Below are 21,671 nucleotides of genomic sequence, written 5' to 3'. Positions count from 1 at the left end.
CTATCTGGTGATGCTTACCGCTACAGATGGCTTCATACCAAATACCCAGAGAGGAAACAGATCACTGAGCCACAACGACACCTGAGCAACTGGGTGTGTGTGTGTGTGTGTGTGTGTGTGTGTGTGTGTGTGTGTGTCTCTCTCTAAGCCAACATGCAAATTACCAATCTGTGTTCATCGGTTGACACGGATTGCAACAAGCTGAAATTGCATGCCACTTTACATAGAGCAGCTCTCACAGATGGAGGCCGTTGAGGAGTATAAAGACAACACCCACTGAACAACTTGACTACAGAAGGATAAGATGAAGGGAAGCGGAGAGAAAAAAAAAGAAGCAATGGTGGATGGATAGATGGACTTCAAGGCTTTCAGAACCGGAACCAGTTGTAAATCAGCCCATCATCCTCCACGAGCCAGCACAACAAGCCACCGTCACCATCCTTCACACCAGAGAGAGCTAAGATAATACAGCTGGACTTCCCCCATCATAACGCCACTGACACCTTTCATCAGTCACCATGGCGTGGCGCTCTGCGTTCACCAAGGCCCCATCAGATCTCGTACAACAGTCCATCTGTCTCCATTACAAGCTTCCTGCTGTCACTCTCTACATGTCCGACCAAGTATGGTGTGAAAACACGCTTTGGTGATGAATTTTCACTTTATGTTAAAAAATAAATTATTATTTGGGTTCTGAAATGTTCAGTGGGGTTGCTCTAATATAAAAATAAAGATTTCGTAACCTAATACATCAGATAATAAGCACCGAGCTCTGTTGATATAGCAGTGCAGGTTACTCGTAAACGACTTTTGAAGATTTTACATTTTATGGTCGTCGTCTTCAAAGTTGTTTCCGCGGATCGCAAAAAAGCTAAATTAGCATGACGAGCTGAATTAAATGTAAAAAGCTATGAAAATAAAATGCTTGGTATGTGCTCAGTGCTCCGTTGACATTTCAAATAAATAAAAATGTAATAATTTCACAGAGAAACTTGTTTTTGTCAGAAATCTTTCAAATGAATATGAAAAGTGTATAGTAAAATACTACATGTCCTGTCTCCATCTTCCCTCTATATTGTTTTATGTCCTGCGGATTCGAGAAGAAAGATGGCGAGTTCAATGGGAAACTGAGCCTGTCAGGTAGCCGGTATCCTTAATGCTAGCACAGAATCCAGCCTAGCTGACAGAATGCAATTTCACACTTTTTTCTTCTAGCCTCCATTGATTATTTCTTTTTGAGGTCAGTTCGATTATTTTTTAAATAATCACGGTTATTGATTTCAGTTTCAATAAAAAAAAAAAAATGTCTGGCTGTATATATATATATATATATATATATATATATATATATATATATAGTGGCGCAGCGGTCTAAGGCACTGCATCTCAGTGCTTGAGGCGTCACTACAGACCCTGGCCGTGATTCGGTGTCCCATAGGGCGGCGCACAATTGGCCCAACATCGTCCAGGTTTGGCGGGGGTAGGCTGTCATTGTAAATCAGAATTTGTTCTTAACCGACTTGCCTAGTTAAATAAAAAAAAATGAATACAATTATCAAATAATGATATTAAAATTGAAAACAAAATGTAATTTCCTATTAAATAAAATGTGCTTTTTTAAGGACTTTTGTATTCCATCATCATCTCATGCTCAGGCAGCAGCAACAAACAGCCAGACAACATTCTCTGTTCTCCCTATACTGTACTGTCTTCAGTCATTGTCACGTAGAGTAGGCCAGAAGGCTAAACTGGAAAACCTAACCTCTATAAAAAATAAAAAGATGGCGGAGCCGCAAAAGTTCTTCTGTGCAACGGTGTTTATTTACATAGTGATTCCGGAACAAAACAACAGTACTGCCATCAAACGTATACCTTATGGGACAGCTTAAAAACAAAGCTGCCCCACCCACAGCTCAATCCAAAATGCCTCTCCTTGAACTGAAAGAGAGGCTCCTTTTGTAGGGGTAGCCCCTCCCCTCAGAACAATTAACACTAATTAATTAAGCAATTACCTATTCAACATACAGTTTCCATTTATCTAAACATACCAAAATATATACATTGCAACACGTTTATGAAACAACATCACAATATAACATTTACAAAATTACATCACTACTGACAGTGTCTTCCAATATGCCCGTTTACATTAATGAGCCATTCCGGACAGGCACTACAAAGTAAGCCCAATTCCCTTAGCTCGGGTCCTTATCCAGCATACCTGGAAGCTACAGAGATGGAGAGAGAGAGGAACAGAACAAACAACCGCGCTCATCCATAACATCGATAAGTATACTAAATATTGCTTATATTAAATATGAACACCTGTCTTTATTTCTTTATACCCTAACTGGTTACTGAAGTAAGTGTGAAATGTATGTACCAAGATAGAGACGTTAACTTGTGTGTCGACCCACATTGTTAACTTATCTGATAACGGAGCAGGGAGGAGTGATGAATGTGTGCGTGCGTTAAAGTACCAAATGCTGCCCGCGGCCAGTGACGGACTTCTACGTCACAGTCATCCTATTTAGCTGGGCTAGCCTGCCTAAGCGTGCTGCAGAGCTGTCCGACCATCATTTTACTATTTTAACAAAGTAGCTAAGGCATACTTTCACAAACTGTCTCTATCCCTCTCTCTCGTCGATGTGTTCCTTTCCTCTCTCATGCGGTCTGTGTGTATTTAACCGAATGTAGCAGGCATACAACTGTATCCATCTCTGTCAAAGCCAGAAAAAAAACAGACTATGGATTACGGTCATAGTAGTTAATCACCGCGTTTCTGCGCAGAACTAGACTGAATATTTGCTTAAATGAAAACTACTACTCCCTTCAGCTCAGCGTCCCACTCTCTCGTGAATTATTTGATTTCTTTCTAGAGAAACTGCAACTACGTTGGGCTCAGAAAAACCAGAACTAACTGGAATTCAAGTAATTGAACCGACATCGGTCAATAAGTTGCTTAATAACCCACCCTTCAAAAAATAAAATAAAAAGTTGGTTAATCGCTCAGCATTGTTGGCCATCCTACAAGGGTAACAACACCATAAGGTTTGGACCATTGGTTTTCTTAGAGGATTATCTGCACAATTTTACCCATTGGTCAAAAGATGCACCCTATAAGAAGGCCGTGAGGAGAACAGTTGCTCCTGAACTGGGTGGAAATTTGGTGTAGTGGTTAGTGTTGAGGGTCGACTTGATCCGTGTTACACAAGCATTAGAATGAATACAATCAAAGGATAACAGACAGTACCACCCCTAACCTTAACGAATGGGAATAATCTATGTTCACTTTGAATAGTTCAGTACAGGCCTTTGCTATGATCTACTGTAACATTCATCTACATGTAACCTACAGCATATAAAACAAAAACATGGCCCTCACAAAGAAACTGAAACAAAACGCACATAAACTAGTTGGACTACAAAGAACATGGACAGATTTGCTTTTAGTCAGTCTGACGTTTACTGACTTTATCATCACAGACGCAGCCAGGGTTTCTAGCGCAAAGTGCCTTTCGCAACAACCTCAGTCAGTGTGGCCAACAGACCGACTCAAATAAAGCAAACAAGAGCAGAGCGAGGTACAACAAAATAACTTATTTTCCTGGTGGGGAAATTAGGCTTTCAGAGAACAGAGATTTACGCTTTGTGTTTCATGCAGGAAAACACACAATGACATTGGTGTGTGCCCTGATAAATGTTCAACAGCTGGAAGGAGATTACACCCATCCACATATCAAGAAGCTACTACTGCCATTCACAATCCATTCTCATTTTAACAGTATTACAGACTCCAGCCAATTCCCTCTCAATGGAGGGTGGTTTGGAGAGCCTATAGCAGCGAGCTATCTGAACTCAACTCACAATGAATCAACTGAGAATGTCTCCGGCAGATTTTGTCCAGTATATTTTTCAGATAGGAAAATGCCGAATCATTCTAAAGTAGGAAAATAACGAATCATTCTAAAGTCTCGCTATTCATGGTAAATGGACATAGAAATGTGTTTCATCTTGTAATAGGCCTAAGAAGCAGGATAAAAATAACTGACTGTAGCCAAGCCCTCCATCCTACTTTCCTCTTCTCAATGGAAACGTTCTCATTATAAACTCCACTCCAACTCCTCAACACCAAACTAATCTATACTGTCACGGCATAGGAGTTTTTTTCTCCCTTTCTGCTGTTGGAGTCGGGGTTCAACTTGGAACATTGTTAGACTCAGAAGTATAGGAACATTAGTTACACATGAGACACGAGGGGATCCATAATGAAGCTTGGGAGGGGCTGAGTGCAGGGAAAGCATGTGACAGCAATGATATGGGGAGAAACCGTTGAAGGCTCATATCACTTAGTTCCCTGCTTAGCAAGAATGATGCCATGTTTAGCGATAAGGAGGAGACTCCACCCAAAGTGGGGTATTAATACCTCCACGGGGGAAGCCATGTCTGTGTCTGAATTACAGCTGTGTCGACCCTTCGGGGAGAATTTTACTTGGTTAAAGCTTCTCTAGTGACCGTGAGTTATTTACTCTGACAATTAGAACCTAACACTACTGAGTGTGACTGTTACAGAAAAAGAGCTTAAGCGCCATACAATCACAGTCCTCCAGCAGCGTGAACGTCTACGTCGCAAATGACACACTATTTCCGATGAAGTGCACTACTTTTGACCAAAGTCATATGGGCCCTGGTCAAAAGTAGTGCACTATTTAGGGAATAGGGTGCCATGAGACACAACCAACGTGAGTAAAAATAGACCCCAGTGGACTGAGGTTAATCTGTGCCGCCAGACACTGCTACTGACTGACTGTTTACTACAGGACATGTCAAACCTAGACTGGGGCTTACATCAAGACGTAATCAGAAAGCTATTCCGCAGTGTTCATTTTCATCACAAGCCAAGATGCTCCTTTAATATGTCCCGCTTTGTGCACTCTACCTGCCTCATTCTCTTGCTCCCCCATTTAATGATCTGCTTTAATGAGCAGATCATTAAATGAATGATATTTCAATGGAGCAGACAGGAGAAGTATAATGTATGTTGTACATAGAAACACAATGGCTAGAACATACTGGGTTCTCTGTTAGCTCTAGTCCTGCATTGCCAGCCCATTGTCCCTCTCTGCTCCATCCTTTCCCATAAACGCCGCTCTATATGAATCATCAGCGTGTGACGGAGAAGAGACAGTCCTAGCCAATGACTACCCACAGGCTTTATGGGCGCTGTGACACTGCCACCGGAGTTACTTATTGCATGTCTTTATCATGGTGGTATATCTGTAGGCCGCTGAAGAGCCCTCAGCCTCTGCTGCTCACTCTGTCAACATGAGACATGTAGGGACAGCCTGGGGATGTAGCGACAGACACAGTGTGTGTGTGCGCGAGTGTCTGTGTCTTATGCAAGACAGAGAGAGGGAAAGAGAGAGAACAATGTGTCCCATCTGATTGCGGTCACGTATTGTTTACCCAGCAGGCTTATCACAGGTCACAGGTCGCTGGATGAGTTGGAGCTCGGTCAAAGAACAAAGTCGACATGACCGGCCAGCTAAGCATCCCCAGAAAGACATAAACACACACGTTGAAAGATCGTTTCCCAGCACCCACAACTGAGAATGCCTTCAATTAATCCCTAGCAGACTGACCATACTGTGAACCAATTAGATACATATTCCGGCGTTGTCATGGCAACTAGATGTTGTGGAATGTTCCGAGGGCCTTGGAGGTTGTTGGTTTCCTTCTGGACGGGACAGCCAATGTGACTCAGCTTTAGCCTCTAACAAGTCGTTGAATCAACACTACTGTTGGCTGCACTGGAGCTCTTCAAATATATTCACAAACGTATCCAAACATTCATAATCTAACAAAGTACATTGAAACCGATATTAAAATATAGATTCATACATGTTGACGTTACATAAAAATGCTCGTTGGACAGATTCACAGATGAGAAAAGGGCTCTAAAAACCACATTTGCTACACCAAGCACACAGATATTGCATGTCTGTGATCATAGATCCCGCTATAAAAACATGCTTCTCTTCTCATTCATCAACTGGTCTTGCACACAGGAATGATGTAATTAATACATTTCAGCTCTTCAATGTTCTGATTTACACAACATGAATAATTCCTAACTGTCCAGTAGCATGGCCTCACACTGGACGCCGTGGCGATAGTCCTGTTGCTAGGCACCGCCAGCAGCCCTGTAGCCCACCACTGCCCTGTAATCTGTCATGGGAGACGACCCTGGATGGCTGCCGTGGTGATGGCTATCGGGTGTTAGTTACGTAAGGAGATTTACAGCCGGCGTGCCCGATATAACAGTACAACGTTACTATGAGTAGGAGGAGGAGGCCGGGTGCTGTTCTGCTGACGGTGTGACCAGTGTTGTTAGGGATGCTGGGCGGTGTAGTATTATCATCCTGTGATTGATGGAAATGAACCAGCGTGCACTAAACCACACACAGCTCTTCATCTGAGAGGGATTTTCCCTTCGCTTTCATCCAGAAGCATCTTTCTTCTTCTACATTTCTATCCCTCTCTTGCCCTTCATAAATTCTCTCTCTCCCTCTTCTTCATCATTTGATTCTCCCAAGAGATGACTCTCTTTCCTGTCTCCCTGGGTCCCCACCTCCCTGTGTGTAACCCTCTCATTCTTTCTCCCTATCACATATCTATTTATCTCCATCCTTCTCCCTCTCATTATTTCTCTGTATTGCCTCTCTCCCTCTCTTTATCCCTTGCCCTTTTTCTCAATCCCAGTCAGCCATTTCAACAGAAGCCTGGTCTCTTTGAAATGTCTTTCAGTGACACTGACAGCGCCCTCTCTGGGTCAGCCCAGTCCAGGGCAGAGACCAAACAAACAGGACATAGCACACAGACCGCAGAACCCTGGCTGTACCATTTCACCACTGGGTATAACTGCTATCCATTCTCCAGGGTACACACGCCAACTGCAACAACAACACTTGTTGCAGCTTGTATTGACAGAGAGACTGAGGGGGAGGCAAGAAAGGGATGGATAGAGGAATATAAATGAATTGTTTGAAACCAGCATACTGGGGAAAGGGGGATAGCTAGTCAGTTGTACAACTGAATGCATTCAACTGAAATGTGTCTTCTGTTCTATTGTTGGAGATGCTATTGTTGGGATGGAGAAGTCAGCCAATAGGAGGAAGTCAGAGAGAGAGTTCATGGTAGACTTTATACTATACCTGGCAACTGACCATGATGACGAGCCAAACAATACATCCTATGGGAATGGAAAACCATTATGCTACATTATTTTATTTAACCTTTATTTAACTAGGGAAGTCAGTTAAGAACAAATTCTTATTTACAATGACGGCCTACCCCGGGCAAACTTTCCCCTAACCCGGACGACGCTGGGACAATTGTTTTTGGATTTACCATCCTCTCCAACCCTTCACCAAATACGAACACATTCGGGCCGTCTGATTGGTGCCATAAAACAACGGGTTGGGCCAGAGCCAGAACACACGTGGGTGAAGCGACGCTTTCGAAAGTACATGACTGGCTTTGATACTTTGATTGGTTATAGACAATCCAATCGTTGACCACTTTGTTTTCACCACAAACCGCGTCACCCAAACAACTTTAAATGCGTCAGAATCCGACTAAAGTCTGTCGCGAACAACAGAGGAAGGAGGAGGAGTCAGGCAAGGGTAGGCTACCACTGTCATATATTGTGGCTGAACTGACATTGACTTGTATGTAATATACATCAGGATTCTCATAGCTGAGCAGAGTGTACAGACTGACTCATTGTAGAAAACCACAGGAAGTCTTCTTGAAACTGACAATGGCATTCTATTCAAGTCCAGCTTCAATCCCCTCCAAAAGGGACATATTCATAGAAAGAAAAAAAAATCACAGCCATAGTGGTTTTTAAGTACATCTATGATTTGTCCAACAAGGAAAGAGTATCATACAACACTCCAGTCATTTGAACGTTAAATGAGGATTATGGAGGCTACCTTAATGATGTATAGTTATTCCAATGGTCTCTGCTCTCGTCACCTAAAAAAGTGTAGAGCTACAGTATTTGGTTAGTGATTTTCAGAACATTCCTGAGGCTCTCACTTCTATTTCGGCAGATAATTCTGTTCCTAGTCTTAGTGTTTTTACTCTGAAAATTAGAACCTATGAAAAGCTTAACCAAGTTTATTCTTCCCAGAGGATCAATACAGCTGCATTAGACAAAAACATTTCCACATAAGCACTGATATTTAACCCTTTCTCCTAGGCCGAGTTCCCTCTTATACATCTGAACAGCCAATGCATCTCTGTTGCTAAACAGAACCTTAGTGATATCTGTTCTTCCTCACTTCATCTGACCTGACCTTTACCCCAAAGTGCTCACTCCTCCCCAACTCAAGCCTGTCATGGTGATTGGTACCAGACTGTGTGTCTCTTCTCCTCCCAGAGGATCCCTCCCATAGGATCCCTGATGGCTAACAATAACATATCCTGACTATGTAAACTTTATATTTTACCCTCTCTCCCTCAGTGACATGAATAAGTATGTTTCATATTCTCAGAACCCAACACTAGTCAATAGGCTTCTCTGCCAGTACTGTTTCCACATAGATAGCTGCATAATAACTGACAGAAACATGTGAAATGTCAGATAGTGACAGTGACATTTCCATATACTGAGCGCCTCACAAACATATGTTGTTTGACTTTCAGAGATGCAACAATGGTGTTACCACAGGATGAATAAAAGGCCAGTTCATACAAACAGCTGAGCTATTTGGAACACTACAAAACTCTACTAAACAGTAAACATGGTCCGTAATAGACAAAAAGGTGGCACTTCAAAAAGAACCAAGGACACAGCACACATTACCTCACTATAACCATTTAGATTTCTACCTAGTGCCTATTCTGGACTGCGAGTCATTCTATTATAGAAGAAAAAGACAGTGGAAGAAAATGTGACAGAAAAGCAGCAAGAGAGTAAATTTAGCTTCAGAACAATCAAATTGACAAAAGCTGTAAGAGAATCTGCTAGAAGCTTAACCACAGAAATGTGATTTCTCCAATAGCCTACTAACACTGAACACCACTATCTTAACATGGCTCCTAGGCCATCAGTATAAATAACGTTAAGCCCCTGGTTGGCCTTACCAAAACAACAACTCCCTGTCCCAGTTGGGTTAAATGCAGAAGACATTTTGGTTGAATGTACTTTCCTTTCCCCCCCTCACCCACTACACCCCATTCTCCCACATCTGCTGCTGCCGAGCCCAGGGAGAGAGGGAGCATATTGGAGACCGGGTCAAAGACGGGGGAGGGGTGTGTGAAATGGGGCGCACAGCCCTCAGTGATCAACTGCTCGTTTTGAGACTGGTCGGGGGCATTTGTGTTTGGAGGGGGGTTTGGGGGACCGACGGTGCTACCGTGGCAACAGGCTCCCAGCAACAGCAGCCTCACCTCTCGCCCACTCCTCCCTGAGGCTGGGTATCCATCATGATCAGCTGGGTCGGTTCTAACTTTTAACCTCTGATCTTGATCTTTAACTTAAAACACTTGACAGTGATCGATGGGGATAATGGTGGTGACAGTGTTCCTGACATTGATCTAACAAGCTTCTTGCTAGACTACGCTGTAAGGACAGAGTAGCCTACGTTATACCTAACAAACAAATCAGGGTTTTTTCCCCCCATTGAATTCCAGTCCACGTGAACTTCAGTGTCTGGCCATTTTCACAGCTTTTTGGCATAAATGTTACTACTAAGTTACTACTAGTATTAATTATCACTAGGTAATAGAGGTAAATCCCCTGACCTCCTTGGTGAAGACTAAAAACAAGCAGACAGGGTGACTCTGTGGGAGTGGAGTTGAGTAACCCTTATATCTAAAAGGGTAAAACGTTCAGGGAAGCAGAGTGCAGAGGCTGTGGTTGCATGTGCGTTTTTGTGTGGAGGATTGCGTTAGATTAGAGAGATTGTTAAAGCGTGGAGCACTGCTCAGTGTAGCCTGGAGGAGCTGTCTGAATGGATTAAACTAACAGGCTTAACACAGCCCACAGATAGATAGCCCTGCCTACTGCCTAGCTAACTGGCCTGACTACAGATAGATAGCCCTGCCTAGCTAACTGGCCTGACTACAGATAGATAGCCCTGCCTACTGCCTAGCTAACTGGCCTGACTACAGATAGATAGCCCTGCCTACTGCCTAGATAACTGGCCTGACTACAGATAGATAGCCCTGCCTAGCTAACTGGCCTGACTACAGATAGATAGCCCTGCCTACTGCCTAGCTAACTGGCCTGACTACAGATAGATAGCCCTGCCTAGCTAACTGGCCTGACTACAGATAGATAGCCCTGCCTACTGCCTAGCTAACTGGCCTGACTACAGATAGATAGCCCTGCCTAGCTAACTGGCCTGACTACAGATCACACACAGGCGACGATGGCATAGAGAGATGGAGGAAATCACTACACAGTTATATATATAAAAAATATTAAAAAACACAAAAAATGTATATAAAAAAATAATAAAAAAAGAGAGAGACAGAGAGAGAGACAGAGAGAGAGACAGTGAGAGAGAGAATTCAGTGTGTGACCATGAAAAGAGTACTCTCCCTTGGAGGACATTTAACTTCCTCTCTCCTTTGTCTAGAGAAACCTCCTTGGTCACATTACCAGAGAACTGAAGGTGTTAGCCACAATTTTTACCTATTAATATGAACTAGCGTAAGTGTTAGCCTATGGTTTATGTTAACAGATTCCTACATGGTCATTAGCATATGTCAACAAGGGCGTGCGTCAGCGCTGGCCTGTGTCATCATTAGCATATTCCAGTGTTGTATTTGCTTTAGCCAAGGGACTGCATTGTGCTGACTTCCAGACTGGCCCCTGGAGGACAGATGGCCAAGGCCAGCAGTAAAGCCCTTCAAATCCCTTTGTGAGGCGCCTTCACTGGGCTTGCTGACACTCCCTGTCCCACCTCAGCCCAGTTTAGCTAGTCCCTACAGGCCTACATTCCATTATCAACGTGTAGGTCATATCACCAGAAACACTAGTACACTTGTAGCCTACACGTGTACACTCTTGCACTTCAGGGACACGTATAGAGTTCTAGAGACAGACACTAGAAAACATGTGCATGTATTAGCCAATACAGTTTATGGATGGGGTTGAATTACTCGCACGATTTCACTAACCCAACCTTAATCCGTCAGTATCAAATGTGCCGGTTTGGATAAAAGACCGGTGTGAGGAGTCTGCGGTATGAAAGAGGAAGACGGGGATGAAGGATGAATGGACAGGGATAAAAGAGGAGAGAAAGAGGAGGTCTGGGACCACTGGAGCAGGTGGGGACTCTCCCCTTTCCGAAGAGACAGGATTGACTACAAAGGTAAATTCTTACCTGATGAGTACATAGCATCATTGCTTACTGAAAGCTGAACATCTGTTGTTCACTGGTACAGGCTGCATCTTAAGTGTGTTTGTCAGTAAGACTTCTTCATTTCATATTTATGGATGCTTTCGTGCATGCCTTTCCCCATCAGTGGGGGGTTAGAGTGAGGGGTGTGAGGTGAGGCTCACGAGGATGGAACACTGACCTAATAACTATCCCTGTACAGCTGGTGTGCCAACCTCAACTCCCAGAATAGCACACACCCTTCTCACTTTTCAGCTCCACACACACACACACACACACCACAATGCAGCTGGTCCTAGAATACAGGGAATGAACAACACATTGGTGGCGGGCCTCTGTTAGAGTGGAACCATTTCTGGTCGCTCTATTCACCAGTTTGGATTTATAAACCACTTCAAGACTCTGATAAAGTCAGTGAGTAAGACTTCTATCATAGTGCCACCATTAAAGTGATACGAAAAGGATTTTGGCAATGAAGCCTTTTATCTACCTCCCAAGAGTCAGATGAACTTGTAGCATGCTAGCTGTTCCCATAGACTTCCAGTCGTTGCGCTAAAGCAAGCTAATTTCGCGAGCCAATGCTACCTATTAACTTCCTTCATATTGGATACAGAGACATAAAAATGGTATCCATGAGTTCATCTGACTCTGGGATAGTAGCCTTTTGGCTTCATTGCCAAATTCCCGAACTATGCCTTTAATAGGAGTGACACACACTTCAACTCTCCTCTACTTTGGAAATGTTTCGTCGCTGGAGGACAAACATTGAGGTCAAAGCCAACGAAAAGTGTGGTACTACCATGCTCACTGAATGAACAAATAGGGAGATAGATGGCATCCACTGGGACAGTGACCCCCCCAGCAGCCACACATGCAGACGGGAAGGACGGTCAAATCCACAGGAAGTCTGGCCCTGGTGCCTAGAACAATGGGCCTGGGGAAACAGGCCTACTGCCACACAAAGGGAATGGGAGGGGTGTGGAAGGAGGGGAGTCAGAGCCACATTTACAGCTCAAAATAAGCAAGGCCAGGCCTGAGCCTACTGTGGATCAGACTGAAACCAGCCCAGACCAAACCAGCCACTGTAAAACAGGATACAAGCCAGGCTTGGGCTGCTATAGCGAAAGCTAATAAAGAAGAAGCTCACTGCGAGTGGCGACATGTTGATGTCAATGATATCCATCATGGCAATCTGAGGAGTGTCGTGGGGGAGGAGAGCAGTGGGCGACGAGCGGCTTGATCTGAATTGTAAATGAATGTCAGTTTGGATGTTCAGTTGCTCACTGGGGCAGATGACAAAGCCCTGGGGATGGGATGCTGAGGAGGGGAAAAGAGGGGAGTGAGAGGGCGAGGAGATAATTGTCTACAAATGGCTCCTGTAATGGATTCGACTAGACCTTTTCCCACCGTGTCTGTGGATAAACAATCCTACGTTAACGGAGCACCACAACGGAGATCAACGGAGAAAATGTTGCAGCAGACTACCATGCGCAAAAAACACACACCCAAATCAAAGAGACCCATAGACATACTGTAACATAATACCCAAGTATAGGTATTGTTCTTCCTGGGAGACTTTGCTGAGTAGTAGTATGTAGGATTAAGAACAGTAAAGTTAGGATTTTGACAGGTGGTGCCGCCTCAACTACCTAATCATGTCTGAAGACAGATTTATCAAAACTAAAACTCTGTCCCACAAAGCTTTGTTAATCATCACACCAGAGATACAGTCGCTGAATGATCTAAAGTCAACAGCAACACAGACATTACCACGCTGGCCACTCTTCCAACGAATCCCTACCAAACACGCCATCTCTTTCTCTCACCCTGTCCTTTCCTCTCCTTTCCTAACAGCTGATGGCTCAACTCCTCCGATGGTTAACTTGTGGCCCGGTTCAACACAGACACACAGGCAGATGCTCAGAGGGTTGGGGTGATCAGTGAGAGGGCAGCAGACAGGGAGGTACATGGGCTCATTGTGGTGGATGCTCAGCAGTGTCGCGTCTGAGGATCAACAACGCGCCACAGCCTGAGATCAACACACACTGGCAACAAATGGTTCCGGTGCAGACTTAACCACAAGCAAATAAAGACAAACAGCAACATGAATTTAGTCACAGAGACAACACACACACATTTATAAAGACGAGACAGGAACACAGACAGGAACATCCCACAGTGTCATAACCTGATAGCTGTTGAACTGTCTGTGTCATATCATTCATGATGCCTCCTCACCCCAGCGCAAATTAATCATCACAGAATCTAAATATTAGCCCCAAAGTAACACCCCTGCTGATCGTCCCAAAATCCTGCCCCCCATAGAGAGGCTAAATGTGTCTGATTAAACATGCAACTAATTAACCGAGCAAACCAGAAACCTTTCAATATATAAATGTAAACATTATTTTAAAACAATTTAAATATAACACACAGAAATGTTGTGGGATTACAGTAGATGAAGAATCCATATTTTTTAGATTGATTATTTATTGGTTCATTACGTTAGTATATTATGGATGTTTGTAATAGTGTGTTATATGTGAAAATGTGTTCGTATATAAATTGTATTTTAATATGTAAGGACTCTTGGAAGATTAGTCCAAATGGGGACTAAAAGAGATCCAAATCAAATCAAACCAAACTAAAGGAATCCTGAATCATCCCATTCGAGAGTCTTGTGCCTGGAAAGTACTAGAAGAGCTGTTCCGAAGGACAAAGGATTCAAATCGGAAGCAATCCCAGCTCACTCACTTCAGGTAAAGCTGCTCCATGAACACACACAGACCGTTAAGTCATTCTCAACTTCTAGTTATATAGACTCAGCCACGGAGACATGTGATATCATATGCAACAACAGCATGACGCGACCATACAGGAACATTTTCTACTTATCCAACAGAACCACGTGCAAAGCACTCAATGTCAAAGAAAGCTCTCTTTCCTATAGAAGGACTATGTCACAGAGGAAGGTTTTTAACTTAACAGGAGAATACGAGTCTGAATCTGCCAGGTAATTTAATATGAACAGGATGCAAACTAATTAAAAACATGCAGCAACACCAGAATACTGCTATTTGGCAGTGTTCCGGTGACTCTGAACGCAGCTCAGTTGGCCCCTGAACGGAGCCAAGTGGAGGCTGGCGATCGATGGAGGGACTCTGCTTTTTTTCTTAGGGGGCTGTGCACTTTGTTCAGTCACTGATGCAAAACTGGAGGGGTGACCCTGAAATCAATATTGGACCTGCATGGTTAACAGAGAGTACTTAGAGCTCGCTATTGCACTGAACAAACACACAGCCTCACCAAACACAAACAGAGAGAGGACCTGAGTCCAACGCTGATTGAACCTAAAATATGCGCAGATATATCATTTAAGTTATTCTTAACTGAGGAAGGGTTCATGGGGTTTTAACTATTATATTACCAAAACAACGTTGATTATCGTCAGTAGCAGCATTTGTAAACAAAAACATCCTAAAAGCCTCCACTTTTGCATCCTTCACTGTGCTTCAATGAAACACCAGCCTCATAAGTGTTGGCGTTTTATCATTGAAATAATGACAGTATAGCCACTGCTTTCTTGCTCTCTCTTTAGTCCACACAATCAGCCAGGCCAGGTCTGACAAACATGTAAAGAAATGTCCCCAATACCTTTAAAATACCTTTAACCCAGTTTACCAGAGACTACCTATTGTAAAGTGGTTGTTCCACTGGATATTATAAGGTGAATGCACCAATTTGTAAGTCGCTCTGGATAAGAGCGTCTGCTAAATGACTTAAATGTAAATGTACAAGAATGTAAACAAGGTGATATCAGGCTGCAACTGTAGCCATTGTCCTTGTGTTGTTGTCTTTAAATACAGCACATAATGTATTACCTTCACTGTAAAATATGTTCCAAATAAATGATATGCATTGACAGTGTCACTAAGATTCAAGTGTATTAGTTTAAAATCAAATAGATCGTTTTTAGACAAATTCGTTTTTTTATTTTTATAGTTACCTCATAGGGAAAAGGTTAATAAAATACTAAGTAAGTAATCTTACCGGCTAATTCGTCCGGTTCCAGCCCAGTTTCGGTGTCTATTCCGCATATCACAAAGTAATGAGCAAAGCGGCAAGGCGCCGCTCCAGAAGCCGCGTTGGTCCCACTCATCTTGGATCACAGATCAACGTGCTCCTGTCCCTAGTACTCCAACCGAGACATCTACATAGCGAGAATAAAACAGGTTTTGAAACAATTTTTTAGTCTTTGTAAATGGCAGAATGATAGTTCCGACGCACGATTAAATTAGTTTTCTGTTCATCAAAGATGTCTTTAAATGTACTGAAATATCGAAGAGAAAACTTGCTTGTTGCCAGCTCTTGGTCGCACTGACAATACTGACCGAACAGAGTGCAAAACGCTTGCTCTGTGTGGGTGTGTGTGTGTGTGTGTGTGTGTGCTTGCTTTACTGCCTCGCGAGGGTGGACACGTGGCAAGCGTCGCAGGGCGGGACATTTAAATCAAATCTGATGCATAAATTAGGTAAATTAGGTGCAAAATGTGCACTGTATGTAGTCTACATATTAATCAACATATTGCATGCTAAAGCCTATGTTTAATCTTCTCTGAATTGATTCAGTTAATAAAAAACTTTATACAATGATGGAAAGACCTGTGTGTTGTCCTTGTTAATGCAGACAGAGAAGAGCTCTAACTTAATCATAGCGTCAAGCTTGTCCCGCACATTGAATATAGTTGCGGAGAGTCCCAGTAATCCTAGATTCAGATCATTCAGGTGAGAAAAAACATCGCCCAGATAGGCCAGTCGTGTGAGAAACTCGTCATCATGCAAGCGGTCAGATAGGTGAAAATTATGGTCAGTAAAGACAACTTCAAGCTCATCTCTCAATTTAAAAAAAAACGTGTCAATACTTTGTCCCTTGATAATCAGCGCTGTATATATGTATGTATGTTGTAAAAGCGTTACATGGTAGCCGCGCATATCATTGCATAATGCTGAAAATTGTTATTTCACTGAAAACTAGATGGTTTCATTTTATTTTTGGCAGTGAAACGAGGCTACTCAGGCAAGAAAAAAACATCACCCAAATGTATAGCCCTGTTGAAAAGTCTAAATTGACTGTTTGAAAATGTGAATCACATTTTTTTTAGGCGTACCCCGGACGGCATTGCAACCCCAGTTTGGGAAGAGCCAGGCTACAGGATTCTGTACATGGCTGACCTTGCCTGGGGGATCGGAGGGTTAAATCCAGCCAGTGTTCACACAATCCATGAGAGAGAATTATGGAGTCAGCCAATGTAATAATAGCGGTTCTCCCCTCTTATTCCTCAGACTCTGTGACAGGAAGACAGGTTCTCAGCAAGGGGTCATAATATCCCACTGTCCTCTGAATGGCTGTAAATGAGCTGTGTTTTGATCTCAGCAGGTGTCAGAGGAGAGGCACTGGGCTGTGGAGGAAAGGGCCCTTCCCAACACAGTGCTAAAACTCTCATGTTCATTCTCCTCACCTCGCCAGTCATTAACCTGAGGAAGTCCATTGTGTTTGTTACATGGGATAGGAATATCGGGGAAATCACAGGCTAGATACTGTATGTAAGGTTAGGACTTTTCAACTCCTGAAGAGATACATCTAGTATTATAAACTGGGTGGTTTGAGCCCTGAATGCTGTTTGGCTGACAACCGTGGTATATCAGATCATATATCACCAGTATGACAAAACATTTATTTTTACTGATCAAATCATATTTTTTTTTAACCTTTATTTAACTAGGCAAGTCGGTTAAGAACAAATTCTTATTTACAATGACGGCCTACCCCAATCACGGCCGGTTGTGATACAGCCTGGAATCGAACCAGGGTCTGTAGTGACGCCTCTAGCACTAAGATGCAGTGCCTTAGACCACTGAGCCACTCGGGAGCCCAATTCAACAGTAACCAATTTATAATAGCAATAAGGCATCTCGGGGGTTTGTGGTATATGGCCAATATACCATGACTAAGGGCTGTTCTTAGACACGACACAGGCACGACACAACGTGGACCATGCCTTATTGCTTAACTATACACTACCAGTCAAAAGTTTTATAACAACTACTCATTCAAGGGTTTTTCTTTATTTTTACTATTTTGTACTTTGTAGAATAATAGTGAAGACATCAAAACTATGAAATAACACACATGGAATCATATCGTAACCAAAAAAGTGTTGAATTGAAATTCATTCCAGGTGACTACATCATGAAGCTGGTTGAGAGAATGTCAAGAGTGTGCAAAGCTGTCAACAAGGCAAAGGGTGACTATTTGAAGAATCTCAAATATAAAATATATTTTGATTTGTTTAACACTTTTTTGGTTACCACGATTCCATGTGTTATTTCATAGTTTTGATGTATTCACTATTATTCTACAATGTAGAAAATAGTAAAAATAAAGAAAAACCCTTGAATAATTTGGTTTTCTAAAACTTTTCAACAGGCCTCCACCACTCTTGTCCTTGTAGGCAGCAGTTTCTATTTGGCTTTCTCCAATAAATATACAATAAGTGTTGTGTAGAAACAGAAAATATGACTGAAGATTCCCCTCTGTTCTCTGTTCTGATCCGTTCACCTAGATAAGTCTCTCAAGTCTCAACACAATGGAGAAGCCTTGCACAAGCAAGTGACTGAAATGAAAGGAACATTGTACTTTGCTTCCCTCTGGTGGTGTAACTTGTGTGTCTCAAATGTGGTCTTTGCCTGGTGGTGGGGTAAATAATAGTACACTTATCTTCATTGGATGCTGTGTAGTCTGAGAGGATAGGTAACAACAACAACATATTTATATTAGTTCAGTGCCATAACAATACAGAACAGAGGTGTATATATATAAAAAAAACAATACAGCATCAAAACTTACAAAAACAGACAGATATTATAAACAAAACATGGGATTGACAAATTTAAGACGTGGTATAAAACCCGTGACCTGTAAAGTACGTACATTCCTCAATACCCGACACATTAGCAGCATCAGTTGAACTTAACTACAAACATCATCTATGGCCACAGATAACTATAAACCCAGTGCAAGGAACCACATCTAACAAATGACAACGGCTTTCAAATATCATTTGATGTCAGACATCTATGATACATTAATCACCAGTGTTAAAAAAAACACCTGTTACAATTGGCATGTTTTGTGTATGGGACAACAGACACTCGTAAAACATTCAATTCAGTCTGGTTTCTCCCCTTTAGCTTTGGTTCTGGCTGCAATAGAAAGAGTAAAAAAGAAATACTGTAAACAAACAAAATGCAATTTCCAATACCATCATTATGGATGATGCCCTAACAATGCAGGCAAACAATAATATAGGAATACGGATAACCAAACACCAATCACCCTTACATGCTGACCACACCGCTTTCTTCGCATGCACGAGCATTGCAAAATAAATGTAAACATACATGTTATTCAATCATTGTGCGTCAGCGAGCGGCTGCGTGGCCAGCGCTAAAATAGAAATTGGTTCTATTTGCGACACTCAACGCGCTGCAAGTCCAGCCTCTCCCATCTCCTCATTGGATTTTAGGAGCATATACCCACCTGGGTGATTGAAAGATGAACTTATATCCACCCTCTGGTCGGTTGTAGTAATGCTGGAAAGTTGGTTGCCAACTGCCATATAAAGTCCAAAGAAGAAAAAGACGCCTGAAGGAGAGATGACGAGAAACTCATTCGGTTGACCGTTTTATCTGTGGATTAATTGTCAGAGTAGAGGAACTTGTGCATTTCAGGTAAAGTAACAAGCCAATGTTTATATACCAGGAGAAATGATCTAGCAACAGCAAGCTAGCTAGTGAAATTGCCATCAATGTTTAATGCTTTTTGACCTGTCCACAAATTAATCTAATCAGAGTTTGTTTTGATATTTCAACCTGCGTGTCCTGATCGCTTCTGGTGTGGGTGAACAAAATCAACTTGCACGCGATGCGTACCCACGCAAGTGGGCGGTTTGGTCAGCATGTTAGGTGTCAAGACTAACAATGTACATATTATATAATACACACTTCTGACTGTTTCAACCGCAGATAACCAACCCTATTATAGGAGAGAAATAAGACATTTATTCATTTAAAAACATGTAGAAAAGTAAACTGCATAATGTAGCCTAAATATAGGCACTGTCTGTAGTGTTTCAAGTTTTAAAAAACAGCATAGGCACGATGTCATTGTCTTTGCAGGTTGCATCAACTATTGTTCTGTCTGGCGTATCCTGTCATGGCCGACTGACTGGGTTACGAATCAAGTCTATCTCCTGACCAACGCTCGTTCCATTCATCCATGGGAAAGCCATGGTGCCTGGCCATTGGCTCAATTCTTCTCCCTTGGCTGGAGGATGAATGGTGACCACGTGGGGGGCTTACATTCTGAGAGGAACCTGAATGATGACCGTGACGGGGACTTGCATTCAGAGAGGAAGTTGGATGGTTACCGTGAGGGGGACTTGCATTCAGAGAGGAAGTTGGATGGTTACCGTGAGGGGGACTTGCATTCAGAGAGGAAGCTGCATGGTTACCATGAAGGGGATTTGAATTCCAAGAGGAACCTAAGAGGCAAGCATAAGCAAGCAGGTGAGAAATAGCCGGCCCCCAGCTACTGGCTTTCCAAGTGCAGATGAAGGATCAGTAAGGCGACTTTTCAGTTCAAAAGTCTATTGAATGTACACAGGATCACTCTGAACAAGTACATCAACATTTTCCCCAAGCTTTCTCTTTACTTTATGGGTCGTTCCATTTGATTGCAATCACTTTTTGACTGCACCCCTTTTGATTTGAACAAAACGTTCCATACATGCAAGTGGTCAGAAAATGTATTTTTGGACCTGAATGCCAAAACGTAGGAGTAAGAGGTGCTCAATGTTAACACATATGCAAAAACGTGTGAACACACACACACACACACACACACACACACACACACACACACACACACACACACACACTGTCACGTCCTGACCAGCAGATGGAGCTGTTGTTGTAGTTTTGGGGTCAGGACGTGGCAGTCTTGTGTTCTGTGTTGGTCTTGTGACTCCTGATCAGGAACAGCTGGGGATCGTTGTTCCTGATTGGGAGTCATATATGTAGGAGTATGTTTGTCACTTGGTTTTGTGGGTAGTTGATTTTGCACTGCTGTATGTAAGTACTTAGCCTGTAAAACTGTCGGTCTGTCGTTCTCTTTTGTTTATTGTTTTTCCCGTGTTCACGTTTATTTAATAAATTATCATGATGAACACGCAACCTGCTGCACCTTGGTCCATTTCCACAGAAGACAGCCGTTACACACACACACACACACACACACAGATCTACACTCACAGAAACGTAAACACGCATACAATGGCTTGCGAAAGTATTCACCCCCCCCTTGGCATTTTTCCTATTTTGTTGCCTTAGAACCTGGAACTAAAATTGATTTTGGGGGGTTTGTATCATTTGATTTACACAACATGCTTACCACTTTGAAGATGCAGAATATTTTTTATTGTGAAACAAACAAGAAATAAGACAAATAAACGGAACTTGAGCATGCATAACTATTCACCCCTCAAAGTCAATACTTTGTAGAGCCACCTTTTGCAGCAATTACAGCTGCAAGTCTCTTGGGGTATGTCTCTATAAGCTTGGCACATCTAGCCACTGGGATTTTTGCCCATTATTCAAGGCAAAACTGTTCCAGCTCCTTCAAGTTGGATGGGTTCCGCTGGTGTAAAGCAATCTTTAAGTCATACCACAGATTTTCAATTGGATTGAGGTCTGGGCTTTGACAAGGCCATTCGAAGACATTTAAACGTTTCCCCTTAAACCACTCAAGTGTTGCTTTAGCAGTATGCTTAGGGTCATTGTCCTGCTGGAAGGTGAACCTCCGTTCCAGTCTCAAATCTCTGGAAGACTGAAACAGGTTTCCCTCAAGAATTTCCCTGCATTTAGCACCATTCATCATTCCTTCAATTCTGACCAGTTTCCCAGTCCCTACGATGAAAAACATCCCCACAGCATGATGCTGTCACCACCATGCTTCACTGTGGGGATAATGTTCTCGGGATGATGAGAGGTGTTGGGTTTGCGCCAGACGTAGCGTTTTCCTTGGTCAAATAGCTCAATTTTAGTCTCATCTGACCAGAGTACCTTCTTCCATATGTTTGGAGAGTCTCCCACATGCTTTTGGCAAACACCAAATGTGTTTGCTTATTCCTTTCTT

General features: G+C 42.7%; 1 protein-coding gene across 13 annotated transcripts in view; it reads right to left on the bottom strand.

Annotated features, from left to right (window-relative positions):
- LOC106576161 (DENN domain-containing protein 5B) overlaps positions 1 to 21,671 on the bottom strand; it is a 108,320-nt gene that overhangs the window by 71,838 nt on the left and 14,811 nt on the right. For 3 of the 13 annotated variants that reach the window (XM_014153118.3, XM_082963870.1, XM_045699786.2), the window contains exon 1: positions 15,468 to 15,852. In XM_014153118.3, the coding sequence (XP_014008593.2) occupies positions 15,468 to 15,576 (109 nt within the window). In that variant the 5' untranslated portion in view covers positions 15,577 to 15,852. Of the gene's footprint in view, positions 1 to 15,467; positions 15,854 to 18,228; positions 20,020 to 21,671 lie in introns of those variants that run through there. The other 10 variants (XM_082963872.1, XM_014153121.3, XM_045699788.2 and 7 more) reach the window with 7 other exon arrangements.

This window comes from Salmo salar, chromosome 17 (assembly GCF_965601325.2).
Source record: "Salmo salar chromosome 17, fSalSal1, whole genome shotgun sequence".
In the NCBI taxonomy this organism is placed as follows: Eukaryota; Metazoa; Chordata; class Actinopteri; order Salmoniformes; family Salmonidae; genus Salmo; species Salmo salar.
This window is presented reverse-complemented; position numbering and strand designations above follow the sequence as displayed.